The sequence below is a fragment of the Megalobrama amblycephala genome, linkage group LG1 (assembly GCF_018812025.1).
Source record: "Megalobrama amblycephala isolate DHTTF-2021 linkage group LG1, ASM1881202v1, whole genome shotgun sequence".
NCBI lineage: Eukaryota > Metazoa > Chordata > Actinopteri > Cypriniformes > Xenocyprididae > Megalobrama > Megalobrama amblycephala.
The window spans coordinates 67,831,412-67,851,303 of NC_063044.1; the positions used below are offsets into that span (position 1 = coordinate 67,831,412).

At 37.3% G+C, this 19,892-nt stretch overlaps 2 protein-coding genes across 3 annotated transcripts; one reads left to right on the top strand and one right to left on the bottom strand.

Moving 5' to 3' along the window:
• Window positions 1–2,891: 2,891 nt before the first annotated feature.
• Window positions 2,892–4,064, bottom strand: LOC125248145 (zinc finger protein 239-like). Its single transcript, XM_048159806.1, has one exon. It carries the CDS (start codon window positions 3,844–3,846, stop codon window positions 3,319–3,321), a length of 528 nt encoding a protein of 175 aa, XP_048015763.1. The 5' UTR covers window positions 3,847–4,064; the 3' UTR covers window positions 2,892–3,318.
• A 5,154-nt stretch (window positions 4,065–9,218) lies between these two features.
• LOC125246922 (E3 ubiquitin-protein ligase TRIM39-like) lies at window positions 9,219–16,229 on the top strand. 2 transcript variants are annotated; one of them, XM_048158069.1, is made up of 7 exons: window positions 9,219–9,599; window positions 9,698–11,636; window positions 12,408–12,503; window positions 13,057–13,287; window positions 13,365–13,387; window positions 13,469–13,587; window positions 15,312–16,229. In XM_048158069.1, exons 2-7 carry the CDS (start codon window positions 11,247–11,249, stop codon window positions 15,812–15,814), a joined length of 1,362 nt encoding a protein of 453 aa, XP_048014026.1. In that variant the 5' UTR covers window positions 9,219–9,599; window positions 9,698–11,246; the 3' UTR covers window positions 15,815–16,229. The 2 variants fall into 2 exon arrangements, with proteins under 2 accessions (XP_048014026.1, XP_048014023.1); XM_048158066.1 differs by having other exon boundaries at window positions 9,219–11,636.
• The last annotated feature ends 3,663 nt before the right edge of the window (window positions 16,230–19,892 follow it).

Here is a 19,892-nt window from a genome sequence, read left to right on the forward strand (position 1 = left end):
TACTTAAAAACCCAGACTATTCAAAAAATCCACATTCAGACCAAAATATCCTGTTGGTCGGATGGCTAGATGACTGGATCAGAGCATCTCCAAAACTGCAGCTCTTGTGGGGTGTTCCCGGTCTCCAGTGGTCAGTATCTATCAAAAGTGGCCCAAGGAAGGAACAGTGGTAAACCGGCGACAGGGTCACGGGTGGCCGAGACTCATTGATGAACGTGGGGAGTGAAGGCTGATGAGGCCCTGGTGAAACTTACCAATTCACAAAATTAACGGAATGCATAGCTAAAAAAAAAATTAGGACCAGTAATTTCTAACTACTAAATTCAGAAAAACAGAGATTCTAAATTTTGAACCAAAACCTAGAATACTGTCTAACACTTGATGGCTGCTCTGTTAAATCTTTGTCGCCAGCTAGGAACCTGGGTGTGCTCTTTGATACCAATCTTTCATTTGAAGGCCATGTTACTAGCACCTGTAAAACTGCATTCTTCCATCTTAAAAATATATCTAAACTACGACATATGCTCTCAATGAAGAATGCAGAACAGTTAGTTTATGCGTTCATGACCTCAAGGCTAGATTACTGTAACGCTCTACTGGGTGGTTGTTCCTCCCGCTTGATAAATAAACTACAGCTCGTACAAAATGCGGCAGCTAGAGTTCTTACTAGAACTAGGAAGTATGACCATATTAGCCCAGTTCTGTCATCACTGCATTGGCTTCCTGTTAAACATCGTATAGATTTTAAAATCTTGTTAATTACTTACAAAACACTAAATGGTTTAGCCCCCCAGTACCTAAGCGAGCTCTTAATGCATTATAGTCCTTCACGTTTATTGCGATCTCAGAATTCAGGCCAGCTGATAATACCTAGAATATCAAAATGAACCGCAGGTGGTAGATCCGTCTCCTATTTGGCACATAAACTCTGGAACAATCTTCCTAGCATTGTTCGGGAAGCAGACACACTCTGTCAGTTTAAATCTAGACTACAAACACACCTCTTTAAACTTGCATACACATAAACCATTATCTACTTCTATAATTCAAATCATGTAAATTGTTAGGCTGCATAGATTAGGTCATCCGGAACAGGGAACACTTCCCATAACACCTGATGTACTCATTACATCATAAGAAGAACGGCGTCTACACTAATATTAGTCTCTCTCTGTTTATCCCGAGGTTTGCCGCAGCCTGCCAGATCCAGGCCGTATCCAGATGAGATGAAGGACCTGCGCCTTGACATGATGATAACCCAGTCCTGACGTTTTAACTAAACTATACCTTGCGAAGACCAATTTTCCTTTCCTTTCTATGTATGGATAAAACATTATCCAAAATTAATCCATAGATCCGTGGACACAACAAATTTTTTCTGTATTATGCAGACCAGTAAAGTAATTTGGCAAATACCAAATTACCAAAAAAAAAAAGACCAAGCTTCTGCGGCCACACACTCAAACACGCAAACCTATAGACTAAACATGTAAATAAATGGCAAGAATGCATTAAAGGTATTCAGTTTTCAGTAGAAATCGTGTCATTTAAGCGCCACCTACCCTATTCCTGTTTTTAGTTCTTTCGGCATCCCTCCTCCTGCCCTTCTCCTCCTTTTTGTACAGTTTTGCCTGTTATAGGGGGGCAATCGGAGCTTGAGTAGAATATCCTCTCCGAACCCCTCTAACAGACTGCAAGCCAAATCTATTTACCACTTACGCTAAGATTATATAGGCACACAAACTCGTGACACTCTAGATGGAGCAGGTTTGACATGTAATCTTCGTTTCCTACACAACACTGATTATATGCTGCTGCTTTCTCAATGTTTTGTAATATTTATAATGAGTTAATAACATGAGCATAGAATTACTGTCAACTTATATCATCTGAGTCCAAATGAACATTTTAAATAAAGAGATTTTCACTGCAATAAATGAATGAGGCATTTAGTATATTGCACTTTACTATGTACTGTAAGAAAAAATGATGAGGACATTGAAGATCTCAAAGTTTATCGCAGCATAGCAATGACAAAGTACATGAAGCACCTCGTGTTCACCGGGGTGAGTCTGAACCCAGAGCATCCAAATCTCAAAACTTTTATCCTATTTACAGTTTAGCACTCTTCATGTAAATGTAGTTGCACATTATAAGGAACCCTCCATCGACCCAAAAACGGAATCCAACGGACCGGGCGAAGGTCTTTTCAGCGCCGCTTAATTTCACTCGTTTAATCTGACTCTAATTTCAAATGATTATTACTCTTAGGTTGCATTTCCGATTAGAAATTAATAATTGGCTATGTATTTATTTAGATATTTGATTATTCTGGGTTACCCATATTTTCAATTATTCGTTCATTACTGACCCATATCACTTAGAGTCACATGCCCCGGGTCTCACAACACAAACTCGCCAGTTCTGATTCTTAATCAGAGGGTGCAGAGTACTAATGCATTTGAGTTGAACCGCCACATGCTTGTTCATACAAGTATTGGGTAATTTGGGCAAGGCACTGTAGATCTTCTCTCTAGATGAGTTTTATCGCTTTATTGCAGTGTGCTTGATCTCAGATTTTTTTGTCTGAGTAGGTAAATCAAGTATTACAAAATGTTTTACCAGGTGTGGTCTGTATGTTAATAAAGTCTGTATGTTAGTCATTGTCTGAGATGATTCCCTCTGTCCCACACTAATTACCATTCTACAATTGATCACCATTTGTTCGGGATGCGATTATCCCAAATGATGCAGAAACAATGTAACTGTTGACTTTCTTGTTCTATATGATAATTAAGCCATTTTGTGGATGAACTCATTCTAAAATATTCTTTGGAGTGGAAACTAGCTCGAGGCAGACTACAATTTCTTACACTACTGTAAGTCAAGTCACCTTTATTTATATAGTACATTTTACAATAGCAGAAAAATACAAAGCAGGTTTTGGGGGCTCGTCCGGGATATTCCCAAGAAACATGGTACTGAGAGGTCAATAATGTAATCCTTTACAATACAAAGCAGGTTCACAGGAAATTAATGCAACAAATATTGTTTTGGCGGTACAATAGCTCTAGAACTCAGAAGCTCTACTGAACACACAAAGTGCTTTACAGTCACATCAGGGGCTATAGGTGGAGAGGAGAGATCTGACTGACTAACTCACACAGAAGAGACTTTGTTGCTACTAAAGATGAATAACTTATCGTGATTTCAGACTGTGGTGATGCAGATTCTCCACTGCATGGATCTTCATGTGTCGCTTCAGGTTACATTTAATAGTGAATCTCTTTCCACACTGGAAAGATTGTGAAAAGAGTTTCACACTCTGCTGTGGATCCTCTCATGTTTTTTCAGATTTGATGACAAACTGAATCTCTTGTCGCAGAGTGAACACTTGTAAGGTTTCTCTCCAGTGTGGATCCTCTCATGTGTTTTCAGAGATGATGACAGACTGAAACTCTTGTCACAGTGTGAACACTTGTGAGGTTTTTCTCCAGTGTGGATCCTCTCATGTTTTTTCAGATCTGATGACTGACTGAATCTCTTGTCACAGTGTGAACACTTGTAAGGTTTTTCTCCAGTGTGAATTCTCTGGTGACGTTTTAAATGTTCAGCTGTAGTAAAAGTCTTCTCACACTCAAAGCACATGTACTCTCTCACACCAGTGTGTATTTTCTCATGTTTCTGTAAATTTCCCAGCAGTGAAAAACTCTTTCCACACACAGAACATGAATGTGGCTTCTCCTTCATATGAACTGTCAGGTGTGCCTTCAGACTTGATAACCTAAGAAATGTTTTGCAACACTGATCACAAGTGAACGGCTTCTCTCCAGTGTGAATCCTCATGTGAATCTCAAGACTTTGTTTGTGAATCTCTTCCCACACTGATCACATGTGAACGGCTTCTCTCCAGTGTGGATCCTCATGTGAACATCAAGACTATATTTGGTTGTGAAACTCTTTCCACACTGAGTGCAGACTGTAGATGTATTGGCTCCTCTTTTTATTAAAAAAGTATTTTTAGTCTTTGAGTGACTCAAAGGTTCTTCACTTGCCTCATTCTTTTTCATCATGTCTGAAATGAAAGAAAAAAAGATTATTTTTTTAATTTTTTTAGTAAATCAAAATAATTCAAAAAGAGAAATATGAAGTGAAAAGACATAAAAGTGATCTAATAGACAACTACTATAAAATATTATGACCATTTTCATGCATTTTTTTTAAATGCAAATTATCGTCACTGAAACTTTCCATGAATGAGGTACACTGATCTTCCAATGACTATTTTTAAAACATTAGAGACAAATCCTAGTTTGTTTCTGTAGTGACAACACAATTATCTAACATGATATTAACATTAAAATATACAATACAGCAATATATTTACACCAACTTTTAGATTAATATTAAATAGATTTTCCTGAAGACTTTTTAATTATTTAGGGCCGGTCACACTAGACTCATTGACTTCCATTCATACGCATGTGAATGCCTGTTGCAGCCGCAGTGTGCAATGTTGTTTTTTGTACATAAACACAAAACCATGCACTAAATTAGAACTTTCATTTGTAGAAACCGACTGCCTTAAATCATCTGGCTGCCATTTAAAGTTAGGCTAATAATGTGAGCATATTATAACTGTGAATTTATTTCATTTGAGCCCACTAAACAAATTTTAAATAAAGAGATTGTCACCGTGTCAGAAACTGCACAGTGAACAATAAAGCAACAAACAGCATATCATCAATGTTTCTTGATCTTCTCCTGAACTGAAGCACAGGCTCTACTCTTCAGCACAATGCTGACACTCAAAACTCAATTTTACAGCAACTGCCTTTGCTTAATTTAACAACCCTGTCAGTCACTGTGGGAAGTTCATTTACTTTGACATTTAATGGCTATAATAATTACTATATTTAAAAATACTATATGTTTAAAATGGTGGCAACATTTACTACAACTGTTGTAGCATTTCAGTTTAACTGCATATCTAAATGTGATGAATGTTGTTCAGCATCATGAATGAATGAATGAAGAATAAATACCAACCTCTTTGTTCTTCAGTGTCTTCAGTGTGTTTCATTCTGCAGGGTTCTGGATCACTCATGTTCTCACTGCCCTCTTTAATAAACTCAGTCTTTGCAGATTTCAGCTGTTCCTGATGCTCTGATGCTTGTCTGATGGGAATATCCCAGCATTTATTGATTAACTGATGTGGGAGGAGCTTCACTGATGATGTGAGTGATGAGGGAGGAGCTTCATTGATGATGTGATTGATGTGGGAGGAGCTAATCTGCCAAAATAAAAGATATAATAATAATACATTTTATTTATAATGCGCTTTTCTAGAACCCAAAGCACTACAAACAAATAAAATACAAAAAAACTACAGTAAATGCAATACAAAGTATAAACTTTAAATCCTAAAATAATCATTACAATACAACACAATAGAATATTACTGACAGTCCATAAAAGCAATTTTAAAAAGATGAGTTTTTAAAAGTTTCTTAAAACTGGCTAGTGTGTGAGCATCTCTAGCAGCAACGGGAAGCGCATTCCATAACCTGAGTGCAGCGACAGAGAAAAACAACTGAAAGCATAAACACAGAAATAAACTTAATTTAATAAGTTTAGCCAAGTTGTAGCCAACAAACACCCACAGTCATTTTACACCAATGAAATGAGTTTTAAGTGTCAATTTACAGCAGATCTGAAGACATCAGCATAATAAATGAGGTGAAAACAGGAACTATTGACATGAAATATGAGCAGAACTGGCCTATTTACTGTCCTAGTACAGCAGTTATCACTTTAAAAGTATTGATGTGAATTAAATAAATGGCCTTCATCATCATCATCACAGTATGCTAATGCTCTGAATCAGATGTGAGGGAATCATCATTATGCTGATTGAGGACAGTTGAGTCTCTTACACCTCTAATCTGTGCCGTTTTCTTCACAGGACACACATGCTTCTTCACTACATACTATTGATCTACTAGTGTCTTCTAACATGTTTGGTCTCAACTGACTGCTTATAAACTGAACAGAATTGTGCTGAACTGATATAGAGATATTAAAGCATCCTAATGTACAGTCTAGATTCTACTGCTGAAACATTGATTGAGAAGAATATGTTAATGTATTTCTCTCACTGTCGATCACCAGCCATTTGCCTTCAGGTTTATTTTTTCTATACAGTATGTTGTTAAATTTTACTGTCTGTATATTTAAATGTGAAGTAATAAATCCTGCTTTAGAGGCTTTGAGAATCTTTCCTATTATTACTGATAATGCTGAAAGCTAAAGTGATTATAACTTTCTTTATTCTGGTTAAATACTACATTCTCCCATTAGTTCCAAGAAAGACAGATTATTTATATTGGAATCAGATAAATAACTAAATTGTCCTTGTTATCTTTTAACTGCTTTAACCTCCAACTTACAAAATAAAGAGTGTTTTCAGCAGTTTCTCTGTTAATATTGATGATCCTCAGACTATCAACACTCATTCAACAAGACATTCAGGATCGTTCACAGATCATCTCACTTTATTCTGAGTGTTTGCTGCTAGAAACTGATTTGAGTCAGGATATATGCTAAAATTTATTGTTATTGAGTCTGAACTGTTTAAAATAAAAATGTTAACAAGAAGGTACACAGGGGTGAAGAGAGCATGATGCAACCTCAAGTGGAGGTGAGAGGAATAACACTAGAAGAAGACAACAGTGAAAACAACAGAGGAAGGACATCTGGCGAATTAATCATGAGTGACAGAGACTGATACTCCTACAACAGGAAGATTGGATCATTCTGGGCATTGATCAATTGATAATTAATATTAAGTTGGAATTTCCAGAAAAGTCGTATAAAAGTCTGAGGAGTACAAGGGTTAAATGTACACGATAAAAAAGACAATCTGTCATAATTGATGATATTTTTTCAGATAAGCTTCTCCCACACTGGAATTCATCATCCGTGAAGCTCCTCCCACCAACAAATACTGGAATATTCCCATGAAACGAACATCAGAGCATCAGGAAGAGCTGAAATCTGCAAAGACTGAGTTTATTAAAGAGGACAGTGAGAACATGAGTGATCCAGAACCCTGCAGGATGAAACACACTGAAGATACTGAAGAACAAAGAGGTTGGTGTTTATTCTTCATTCATTCATGATGCTGAACAACATTCATGATAGAAAGATTCAAACACTTCACCACATTTACATTCAGATTTACTGATAAAGCTGTTGTTCTCATAAATCATAGAAGTTATCCATAGTTATATAGATTATTCTTCTTACAGTAACTTAAGGGGGTTGATGAATGTGATCAAAACTGTACAGTTTGTCTAAAACTGAAACAATAGATTGAGATTATTTTCTTGTCCTCCCATCATGCTGTAGAACAGGGGTCTCCGGAGTCAGTCCTGGAGGGCCACTGTCCTGCAGAGTTTAGCTCCACCTTGCCTCAACACACCTGTCTGAAGGTTTCTAGTATGCCGAATTGATTGACTTTGATTAGCTGGCTCATGTGTGTTTAATTGGGGTTGTAGCTAAACTCTGCAGGACTGTGGCCCCCCCAGGACTGAGTTGGGGGGGCCTTTTATGTCTTTTCACCCAGGACTCCAGTTGTGAAAAGAGCCTAGATGATGTCACTTCCTGGGTGTTACAATTTTAAGAATTTTTTTTTTTTGAAAGGATGAAAATAATGTCGGAATTAACAGGGTTGAGTGCACTTTGTGTTAGTGTTAAGGTATTAAAATGTATTAAATTGTATAAACCAGTTTAAGCCAGGGTCGGTTTAGACTTTAGCATGGCAATGATTGTGATATGATGTCACATTATGTGCATTAAAAAAAAAAAAAAAATCAGCATAACAAACTAGATTTTCAGGGACATACATAAATAATTTATAAAAGTTAATCAAAATTATCACAATATATTAGGGCTCACTTTTTATACTGTATTTTTATCACGTTTGTGACGTCACCGCATATCACTTTTAATTTACCCCAGAAAAAACAACTCTATGATATAACAATATGTTTTTTTTTATATATATATATTTAAAATACACATACATATAGAATGCTGCATTAAACAATTTTGTATGGTGGCCCAGTAGTGCACAACACAACAAATTAAAAAAGCAAACATAAGTTCACAACACAACGGAATCAAGCCACAACACAACGGAAATGCTCCTGACCACTTGGGTGCTCTCAGAGCTCGGTAATATTACTATTCCTTGCCACTGTTCTATAAAGTTGACAGGCTTACAAAGATATCAATACCATGATTAGTTTTAAGTATGTAAACATTGTATATCGACTTGAAATATTAATTAAAAATCAACTACGTGCACAACAATAGCTTCATATTTATACTTGTGAATGATTTGACGCGCTACCACGGTGCATGATGAAGGGAACATCCACCAATTCCACCAAGTGGTTAAAATGTATAATTTGTATTAATTAAAATTACTTTTAACATTTAAAAACAGACATATTCAAATTCCAAAGCTCCTGTTGGTAAGACTGACAAGCTTTGGAATTTGAACATGTCTGTTTTTAAATGTTAAAAGTAATTTTAATGAATACAAGTTATACGTTTTAACCACTTGGTGGGATTGGCAGACGTTCCCTTCATCATGCGCCGTGGTAGCGCGTCAAATCATTCACAAGTAGGCTACAGTACAGTCCAAAAGTTTGGAACCACTAAGATTTTTAATGTTTTTAAAAGAAGTTTCGTCTGCTCACCAAGGCTGCATTTATTTAATTAAAAATACAGTAAAAAACAGTAATATTGTGAAATATTATTACAATTTAAAATAACTGTTTTCTATTTGAATATATTTCACAAAGTAATTTATTCCTGTGATGCAAAGCGGAATTTTCAGCATCATTACTCCAGTCTTCAGTGTCACATGATCCTTCAGAAATCATTCTAATATGCTGATCTGCTGCTCAAGAAACATTTAATGTGTACAATTGTACAAAATATTTGTGTACAATATTTTTTTTCAGGATTATTTGATGAATAGAAAGTTCAAAAGAACAGTGTTTATCTGAAATCTAATCTTTTGTAACATTATAAATGTCTTTACTGCCACTTTTGATTGATTTAATGCATCCTTGCTGAATAAAAGTATTCATTTCTTTAATTTAAAAACAAAATAAAATAAAAACAAACTGTAACACAGCCAGTGTTGTGCATGAACGCGTTCAATGAACGACGTTCACTGAACGCGTTCATATTTTCGCCGAACGCTGAACTGAACGAGTCACTTTTCATTCAATGAACGTGAACGAGAGCGGCGCTCACTCTGGCAGGAATGAGCAGCATGCGCAGTTCACGTTCACGCTCATTTGAAAACTCAGGTTTTACGACACGACTGTTTACAGCAAACACCTTGATGGTGCAGCATCATGACTAGTGCTAGTACTAGTTCACGTGATTCAAACTTAGCTACAGCTGAAGCCAGTTTTGAAGAGCACTTAGCAGAGTTTTATGTACAAACAAAGGAAGACTCAGACGGAAAAAACCTCACGTTTTTGTGCAAACTGTGCCCACCGGGACTAAACAAACAAGTACGTACGTCAGCCACATCGAGTTCAAATTTGAAACGTAAAGATTTGAATGTAAATGGCATTTTCTTTGTTTACTCACTGTTTACTTCCTTTTGAAGGTGTGAAAATGTGTTGGTTGAGTATTGCACATTAAGCAGGGTAAGCCCAAGCTAAGTTTACATTACAGTACATGACTACTTTGGTCTGGTTTACATAGTTACTGCCGTTCAGAATATGCTGGATTTTTGTCAGTAGACTGATCTTTTCCCCATGAACCTGAATATACCTTATTTTTAAGTCCTGTAATTTGGTTCATGCTGGCTAAATAAAAGTTTCACTGAACATACAGTATACCTTGACTGCACCTTGTTTTTTCCAATTTCTACATATCATGATTACACATTATTTAAGGGGTAAATATTATTTTTCTCCTGGCTATAATAATTGTCTCTTGTTTATTGGTACAATAATTTTGATTAGTTTTGGAGTTGCAGTGATTTGCAGCTGGTAATGGATGGTAAAGAGGTTCTATTGAGTAAGATAGTGGCCTATCTTAAAAAGAATTTAACAAATGAACGTGAACTAGTTCATTTTTAGATATGTGAACTTAGTTCATTTAAAAAAAAAAAGAACTATGAACATGAACTAGTTCATTATCATCTGTGTGAACTGAACTTTGAGCTAGTTCTCTTTAGGTATGAACTGGCACAACACTGAACACAGCCCTTGAGTGTCCATCTTGTACAAGTGCACTTGTGACACTTCTGAAAATCACGCATGAGTCCATCACTTGTAAGGACTTGAAGTTTACTAACTTCTTCATCCAGCAGCCACTATCCAGCAAAAACATTCTTCCTCTCACCCTTTGCTCCTCCCCCACACATTAGCATATTATTGCAAATATTGCACACTTTTTGTGTAAGTTGCAAAGATTTTACATATACCCTATAGAAATTACATACTTTGTATACTATTTGAATTGCAAATTTCGCATTATACATGGATACGGTATTCACTGAGTCAATTCAATATACAGTATGTCTGAACATTCAATATGATAACATCACTGTACCGTGTTACTGTGACAATATTTTATCTACTGACAAACAGATGACATTTTTGTTTAATTAAAAAAAAAAAAGTACTTCTTTAGCCAACATCTTTATATCTAAAGCCAACTTTAACAGGAAAAAACATCTCATAATACATGCTTTATTGATTCACCATCATCATATTGCAAATAAGTCTTTTTATTATTGCTTTTTTTCTCTCTTTCACAGTTATTTTGTGTGATTCAAGGTTTTCTAGTATTATACTTGAGATATTTTCAGTATTTTTATTTTCATATTTACAATGCATTTTGTTAAAATTTAACCTGAAGAAATCATGATGTTCTTTGACCTGTTTGTACACACCCAAAGGTGATCAGAAACACCAACCTCTTACAACACTCAACAGGAAGAGACTGACTTGTTTTTTTTTTTCTGTGATGGATTTGATTCTCTCTTGAGAGCGAGAAAAAAAGCAAAATAAAAATCTTTTTTTTTCAAGGAAGAACCAAGAGAAACACTTTGAGAAGTTTGCTTCTGAACAGACAGAAAATCTTTGTAATTCTTTTGGTCAATTTTTGAAACCATTCACAAAGTGAAAGTAAAGTTTAGATTGAAAATGGCTTCACTGTCTGAGGATGATTTTTCTTGTCCCGTGTGCTGTGAAATCTTCAAGGATCCTGTTATTTTATCCTGTAGTCACAGTGTCTGTAAAGAGTGTCTTCAACAGTTCTGGAGAACCAAGAAAACTCAGGAGTGTCCTGTCTGCAGGAGAAGATCATCAAAAGAATGTCCTCCTCCTAATCTGGCTTTAAAAAACTTGTGTGAGTCGTTCCTGAAGGAGAGAAATGAGAGACATTCATCAGGATCTGAGGAGATCTGCAGTTTACACAGTGAGAAACTCAAACTCTTCTGTCTGGAAGACAAACAGCCTGTGTGTGCAGTGTGCAGAGATTCACACGTCAATCACACAGTCAGACCCATCAGTGAAGTTTTTCCATCATATAAGGTAAGACAAATGTCTCTCGTTTCATATAAAGAACAATGATTAATGCTTATGGTTAACAATTTATTGTGTATGATGTAAACTCATATTTCATTACCTTCATATAATGCCTGTAATAATGTGCTTTGCTCATGTAACAATTATGATTCTTCTCTCCCATAAGCGTCACCTACTGGCAAAGAGTGAATTGCATATTCACCTATATTTTGATCCATATTTTTTTGCAGCACATACACACAGTGTTGCAAATGTTAACCAGTATATAGACAAGATCAATTTTGACATTAATAACTGGCCATTTTTATTTTTCTTATTTGAGCCATTCAGGGGCAGATTTACTGTTTTGAATCAGTGTCATTGTGTTGCTGCATAATCCAGGTGCATTTGAGCTTCAATTTAAGAACTGAAGACCAGATATTCTCCTTTAGGATTTTCTAGCTTTCTAGTGGAAAGCATAAGAAATTACTCTGATGTTGTTCTTGGCTCTTCTGTGACTTCCAGGATGAGCCACTTCCAGGAAGCTTTGCTACTGTGCCAAGTTGTTACCATCATTTCTTGAGATTCTTTAATGTTTGTCATAGTGAGTTACTGTGTAAACCTTTTAACCACCACCATCATGCTGTTGAGAAGTTCTATGAGAAGTGTTAATTTGATTTTTTTAAGGTCTGGCAGGACTGATTGTGTCTATTGCAGCTAAAGACTTTTTTCACAGCACTGCATAATCATCAATTTTATTTCCTACATGTTCTTGTTTTTTATTTTGTTCAATTTTAGGAGGAGCTCAATACAGCACTAAAGTCCTTACAAGAGAAACTTAAACACAATGAAAGCCTTAAAGAAGAGTTTGAGGAAACAGTTCAACACATCAAGGTGAGGAAACAGAATCAAGAGTCATTTTCAAAACAAGTGTAAAATCAATATATATCATAATTTCATAATGGATTCCAGTTGATTATATTTGTAACTGACAAGCATCAGTCTGCTCCTGGATCTATCATATATCGGGAAAGTTCATTCATTAACAATATGGACACTTAAACACACTTTCAACTTCAAGTTCAGCTTTTATGTAAAAAAGAAAGAATCCATTTTTTAGCAGTTTAAAGAACCTGATTTTAATGTATTTAATGTGCATACAATTTAATCTCACTGATAAGTTTTGTTTATTTTAACATGGAAAAATTAATGTGATCATGGTTATTATGATCACTCATAAATAAACCATAGATTATTTGGCATATAGGCATATGTATAACTGCATAGTTTATATACTCTGTATATGTAATTTAGCATTTCTTTCATGCTTATATCATAAAGATTCTCAACAAGACAGACAAGTTCATTTTGTCCACAATATAAATGATGCAAAAAATGAATAGTGTTGATGTTTCAGATGACTTAACTGAATGTGATCTGATTTCAGTCTCAAGCTGAGCACACAGAGCGTCAGATTAAACAGCAGTTTGAGAAGCTTCATCAGTTTCTCAGAGATGAAGAAGAAGCTACAGTCACTGCACTGAGGGAGGAAGAGGAGCAGAAGAAGCAGATGATGAAGGAGAAGCTGGAGGAGATGAACAGACACATCTCAGCTCTTTCACACACAATCAAAGACATGGAGGAGATGATGAAAGCCAATGACGTCTGCTTTCTGAAGGTCTGATTTCAGATCATTGGTTGATCATTGGTTCATTGATTGAGTTCTTGATGATAAATGGTGTGTTTGTTCTGCAGGAGTTTCCAGTCTCAGTGGAAAGGTGAGTGATCTGCTCCTGTCTCTGGTCTCTCTGGTTCTGATCCAAAGCCACTGCAGTTCTGACTCCTGAATGTTCTTCCAGAGTCCAGAGCTCACAGCCGGATCCACAGATGGCTTCTGGAGCTTTGATTCATGTGCCGCGTTACTTGGGCAACCTGCCGTTCAGAGTCTTGAAGAAGATGCAGGACATCGTCCAAAACAGTGAGTCTAGAGAATATCTGTGCTGTTACACACACACACACACACACACACACACTGGAAATCATGTATGGTTGGACACGTTTTTCATGACAGAAATGTACTAGATTATTTCATTTTGTAGTAAGAGAGGATCTTGCTAGTTGTGGTATATAATGAATATCATCTTTTTTCTTTCTTTTTTTTGAGAATGTTTCTCCTTTCTTCATCTACTCAAGTCCATAACAGACTTATCGGTTTAAAATTGAAAAGACTCCCTTTGTTATTCTTTTGACTGAAACATTGAACTTCAAATAGAAAATTGTAAACTCAAGGAACTTCATTATGTATTTCAAGTTCCTCAAAGAGTTTACATTATGATAGTGATACTAGAGGAAGCAATGACAGTCACTCGTGTTCATGGAAATGTTTTTAATTGTAATCTCTTCAGAGAGCTGCCAGAATCACAACATTAAGAATTCAATTTTGCTGTTTTTCATTTATTCTCCTTTGCTTATCTGGGACAGGGTCATGGTGGCAGCAGGCGAAGTAAGGCCACCCATACATCCTTTTTCCCAGCCGCTTCCTCCAAATACTTGAACTCCTCCACTTGGGGAAGCAACTCACTCCCAACTCGAAGTCAGCAATCCACTTTTCTTTTTCAGCTGAGAACCATGTCCTCAGATTTGGACATGCTGACCCTCATTCCCACCACTTCACACTCAGCCTCAGTCTGTCCAAGTAAGGACTGAAGGTCTGAAGTTCAACGATCGGTTGGATTCAGTTTCTCAGGGTGAATCTCGTCTGAGCCTGATTCCTTACCACATTGGAACTTTTCAACTACCTCAATGACTACCGCAAGTTAAATGGACTATAATTCCGAGTTTATTATATAATTTATATATTTATAATTATATAAAGACTATAATTTCCTCTGTATTAAGAAGATCCTAAAGTGTTCCTTCCATCCACAAACTTTACCACCAGGCACAGTCAGCAAGTCCATGTCCAGACTTAGTATGACCTGAACAAGTCCATTCTTTCTTCGCCTAAGCCATCTGATGGTGTGAAAGAACTTCTTTGAACCCGACCAAACGTCTTTCGCTATAGTTTCTTCAACCTTCTCCCACATGTGAGTTTTAGCTTCTATGACCATTATGGCTGCAGTCCTTCTAGCCCTCCAATGCCTGTCAGCAGAACCAGTAGATTCATGGGTTAACCAAAAGCCTCTTGATTCTGTCTGACAGCCTTCCTCACTGCTGGCATCCATCAACGTGTTCTTGGGTTGCTGCCATGAGAGGCAACAATGACCTTTCAGGCACAGGTAGAAGCAGTAGCTTCTGCAATGGAGGCCTAGAATAGAGCTACTCGAACTCCATGTCTCCAGCCTCCATCTGAATGAAGGATTAGCTCTCCAGAGGTGGGAGTTAAAGACAATCCCAACAGGATCCTCTGCCAAATGTTCCCAGTTCACCCTAATGACCCATTTTGGTTTACCTTTTCTGTCCGGCAGCCGTAGAGAGTCAAGTAGAGAGTAAAAGTAGCCGAAATCTTGGATACTCAGTACAACTACAATGTAGCCAAAAAGATACTTAAGTACACAATTACTCAAATATTTTACACCTCTGCTAATAACATTGATAGTGATCAGAGGAAAAGTGTCATAATTCATAATAATCTGTGTTGGTTCACTGTTGATCATTATATGAACATCAGAATAAAAGCATCTGTTTATTGTGTCTCATCAGCTCCTGTGATTCTGGATCCAAACACAGCAAATAAATGTCTCGTCCTGTCTGATGATCTGACCAGTGTGAGAAACAGCTGGAATTATCAACCTGTTCCTGATAATCCAGAGAGATTCGACTGGTATCCCTGTGTTCTGGGTTCAGAGGGGCTTAACTCAGGAACACACTGCTGGGATGTGGAGGTTAAAGACAGTTCAGCCTGGTGTCTTGGAGTAACTACAGCATCAAACCAGAGGAAGGGAGATGATTTCTTTAACACTGAAGTCTGGTGTGTGTGGTTTGATGAGGACAGAGCGCCTGAATCGTCTATGAATGAATTTCCTGTTGAACAGGATCTTGATCGTGTGAGAGTGAATCTGGACTATGATGGAGGAACGGTGTCATTCTCTGATCCTGTAACTAACACACATCTACACACATTCACACACACCTTCACTCACACACTCTTTCCATTCTTCTATGGTTCTTCCTCTATAAGGATCTTACCACTCAATTGTAAGTAAACATTACTCCTGTAGTTCTGAATCTTCCTGCTTTCATCTTTTACCGTCATCATGCTTCCAATATTGAATTCATCATATCACATGAGCAGGGACGGATTATGACTTGCAAAGGCCCTGTGGCCAATTATCTCCACCACACACATCCCATTTTCCATTCTTCCCCTTAACTGCGCATTCCCAGTAATAGAAAGTGGAAGTTATGATAATGCTAGCCTCATGTAGCATATGCACACGTATCAGGATAATCAATAAACTTGGGAATGTTCAGAACGCTTTTAGCATGCTGGACTGGGTTGTAAAACCATCTCGGCTCCGAATAGTCTGCCATAAGATGAGCCCACTTGACACTTTTGTGGACCTGCGATGGTAAACAGTAAAGTCCAACTTCCTCTCTTTGGTGACTTCAAAAGGAGCACCCCCCCAGAGACTGACCAGATCCACATTCCAACACCCCACACACACAGGAACACACAAAAGCACACACACAGGCACGTACAGAAACACACAATCATACATTTTTAACTGTATATGTGAACTACCACTATGCTGGAATATATATATATGATATATTTTAGAGCCTATGCATGTTTCCTAGTGTTTAAATGAGTGTATTTGTGCTAGTGTGCATTTTAACGATATAATTTTGTCTGTAAACCATAACTTGGTTTCTATGCCTTTCTGACCTATCGAGTTTGATCTCGTTTCAAAGCTCCGGACTTGAGCTATTCATTGAGACATGTCACAAAACGGACAAATGCATTTTTCTATGTGTTTAATGATCCTGTGAAGAACACACCCCATCTCGAAATCCGATCTGATAGCCATTAAGTATGCAAATTCAGCTAGGAGACCAAACAAAGCAACTTTGCCCGCCAAATAGTGCTGCGCCTCTATTGGCTGCTACAATTCAGGAGGTGTGTTAGCTTGGGTTTCCATAAAGACAACGACACACACCTTCGCTCACTCTCTTGTCTCTTCGCGCTGCTCTTCTTCTTCTCCTTTGTCTCCCGACTGACTCACGAGCACCTCGTGCACGGACGCCTCAGGTGACCGCGCTTCCCAACCACGCGCGCAGTTCGGGAGGACCACTTCTTTAGACTCTCTCTCTCTCTTCGGCTAAGTTACTTAAGCTTAAACCTCTTTTGAAAACCCCGCCGGAGAAACCCTCTCTGAAAGGACCAACCCAGCCAGGCGCATTGAAACTGCTACACACGGACTTGAACCAATAAGCAAGTATTATCATTTATCTGAATTTGTCTAAACTGATTTCTGTGCTGGCTCTCTCTCTCTCAAAAGGGTTTACGTTAACTGTGTAATTTGCCATCCTTTGATCATCTTTCTTTCCATGTCTTTTCTTCATTCTCACTCGTGTATATATATGTGTATACTTCTGTATATATTTTTGACATATAATCTCGGTAGCCGTAGCTGCATATATTAAACACATAATTCATGCTCGATTGTTCTGTTGTTCTTTCAACTGAAGACCAAGTCACTTTAACGTTTTTCGATCGCTTTATGCTTTAGTTATTTTCATGGCCAGAAAATAACTCTGTTTATAATATTCTGTGAGGGACTTAGTTTGCTGGACAAACGAACAGTTTCTCTAGATAATTATTAAACCAGAACTAATCATATATGTAATTGATTATAATTCGTTGTAATTGATTCACAATATATGTTTAATTCCCCGTTGGGTTGATATATGAATCATAATTTATTCATAACCTTATGAATTATTATATTCATATTTCATCCATAAATTAATTAATAACTGTACGAACCGCTACATTCGTTACACTCAAAATTGTGACTATTTTGGTCTCGTATGTTCCAGAAATGTAATCTGTGTGACCTGGGAGCATTTGTGTGAGTGCAAATAATTGTTGTTGTGCGGCCTGTTTTCTATGTAGCATAATTTCACAAATCTAAAGTTCGGTTTTTACTTTAAATCTTGAAATTATAAAATAATTAAAATTTCACAAAACAAAAACAGCAGACTGACTGAATGAAAATGCAAATTCACTCTCTGACAGTAGGTGGCACTTGTGATAGAGCAGTGATGTAGCATTTCTTTACCTGTACACAAAGCAGCGCTTATGTAGCATAATTTCACAAATCTAAAGTTCGGTTTTTACTTTAAATCCTGAAATTATACAATAATTTAAATCAAAACAAATGATATCTTTGTATCTGTATTTGTATCTTTGTAATGAAATGTGTATCTTTGTTTGGATCATAATTAAAATGCAGTGGTGCATGTAATATCAAACGGCTACAGATAGTTTTGTTTAAGGCCAGTTTGGCCTGTTGTAGAGAAAATAAACACCAAAAGAAAATTAAAAATCAAAAATATTTACCCATTTAAACCTGTTTTTAATTATTCTGTTTTGGCTAAACTAAACTAAACTAGCCAGAAAATATGATATATAAACATTATTTTAGTTATTACACAAGCAGATAAAACACAAAGCTTACCTCATTCGTGTGCAGCAATGGATGACACGAGGGTTTTATTTATTTATTTATTTATGTTTAAATGCAAATGATGTACACCTCCCTGTGTTAACAAACTTTGAAGACTATCAAGTTTATAAATGACCAACTTATAAAAACAAATTTATAGCTGTCTTTGTAAAGAAATGCTCTGATGGACAACAAAGTTGAGTAGAGTTATACCTGGATGGAGCTCTGGATAGAGTTAGTCCAGGAAGATTTGTCTGTAAGGGTACTGTTTAAACGCACAGCAAATATAAACACTTATCCCTCTGCGTGAGGAAGATCCATTTAGATCCAAAAAAACTCCCTGAAACTTCCTTACTCTTCCATCCAGATAGCTCACTTTATATGCAGCTTGGAGGTGCTGCTATGACGCTTCCAGTGTGAATACTCGCACGTCACTGATGTAGTTACGCTCACACTCTACTCATTCGCCGCTCAAGCTTGCAGTGTAAAATGGGCGTTATGATTACCTGTTTATCCAATTAGTTCTGAAAGTCTTTGTTCTATAATAAATTAATATGCATAAGAGGATCTGAAGCAGCACAGACGGAACAACAGAGCAACGTTTATTAAGTAATATTAAGTAAAGGATTTTTCTTTAGTCAAGAGTTTGACAAGGACCAAATTGTGATGGCTAGACGATTGGATCAGAGCATCTCCAAAATTGCAGCTCTTGTGGGGTGTTCCCGGTCTGCAGCGGTCAGGATCTATCAAAAGTGGTCCAAGGAAAGAACAGTGGTGAACCGGAGACAGGGTCATGGGCGACCAAGGCTCAGGGAAGGCTGACCTGTGTGGTCCGATCCAACAGACTAGCTACAAGCTCAAGAAGTTAATGCTGGTTCTGATAGAAAGGTGTCAGAATACACAGTGCTTCAGTTTCATATGGAGCTGCATAGCTGCAGACCAGTCAGGGTGCCCATGCTGACCCCTGTCCACCGCCGAAAGAGCCAACAGTGTACACGCAAGCATCAGAACTGGACCACGGAGCAATGGTAGAAGGTGGTCATCACGTGGATGGCCGGGTGCGTGTGTGTCTCTTACCTGGGGAACACATGACGCCAGGATGCACTATGGAAAGAAGGCAAGCCGGTGGAGGCAGTGTGATGATTTGGGCAATGTTCTGCTGGGAAACCTTGGCTCCTGCCATCCATGTGGATGTTACTTTCACACACACCACCTACCTAAGCATTGTTGAGACCATGTACACCCTTTCATGGAAACGGTATTAATCAAAATAAACTTTCTGCTTTGTTACTTATGATAAGAAACAAATTCTCAAACAATGAGTTTGAAGTGTTGACTTTGCCTCCAAATTCCCCAGATCCCAGTTCAATCGAGCATCAGTGGGATGTGCTGAATATACACCCAGAAGTTTGTTAGTGTTGAACTGGCATAAAGTTGGTTTGACGTTAGACGTTTGATATTCGCAAATTTAGGGACCGTCTCTAAAGTTACATCCGAAATTGGTATGCATGATTCTAACTTCAATAACATTTGAGGGAAATAATTTACAGTCATAAAACCAACTGTAAAGTGTTCATCTACATGTCAGCTATGATGCACACCTTTTAGATTT

What these genes read in the sequence shown, in the direction of transcription:
- LOC125246922 (XM_048158066.1), top strand. Translation starts at nt 11,247, where the DNA reads ATGGCTTCACTGTCTGAGGATGATTTTTCTTGTCCCGTGTGCTGTGAA. An exon ending in AAGTTTTTCCATCATATAAG is followed by an intron (nt 11,637 to 12,407) that starts GTAAGACAAATG and finishes GTTCAATTTTAG; the next exon opens with GAGGAGCTCAATACAGCACT. An exon ending in ATGACGTCTGCTTTCTGAAG is followed by an intron (nt 13,288 to 13,364) that starts GTCTGATTTCAG and finishes TTTGTTCTGCAG; the next exon opens with GAGTTTCCAGTCTCAGTGGA.
- LOC125248145 (XM_048159806.1), bottom strand. Translation starts at nt 3,846, where the DNA reads ATGAGGATTCACACTGGAGAGAAGCCGTTCACTTGTGATCAGTGTTGC.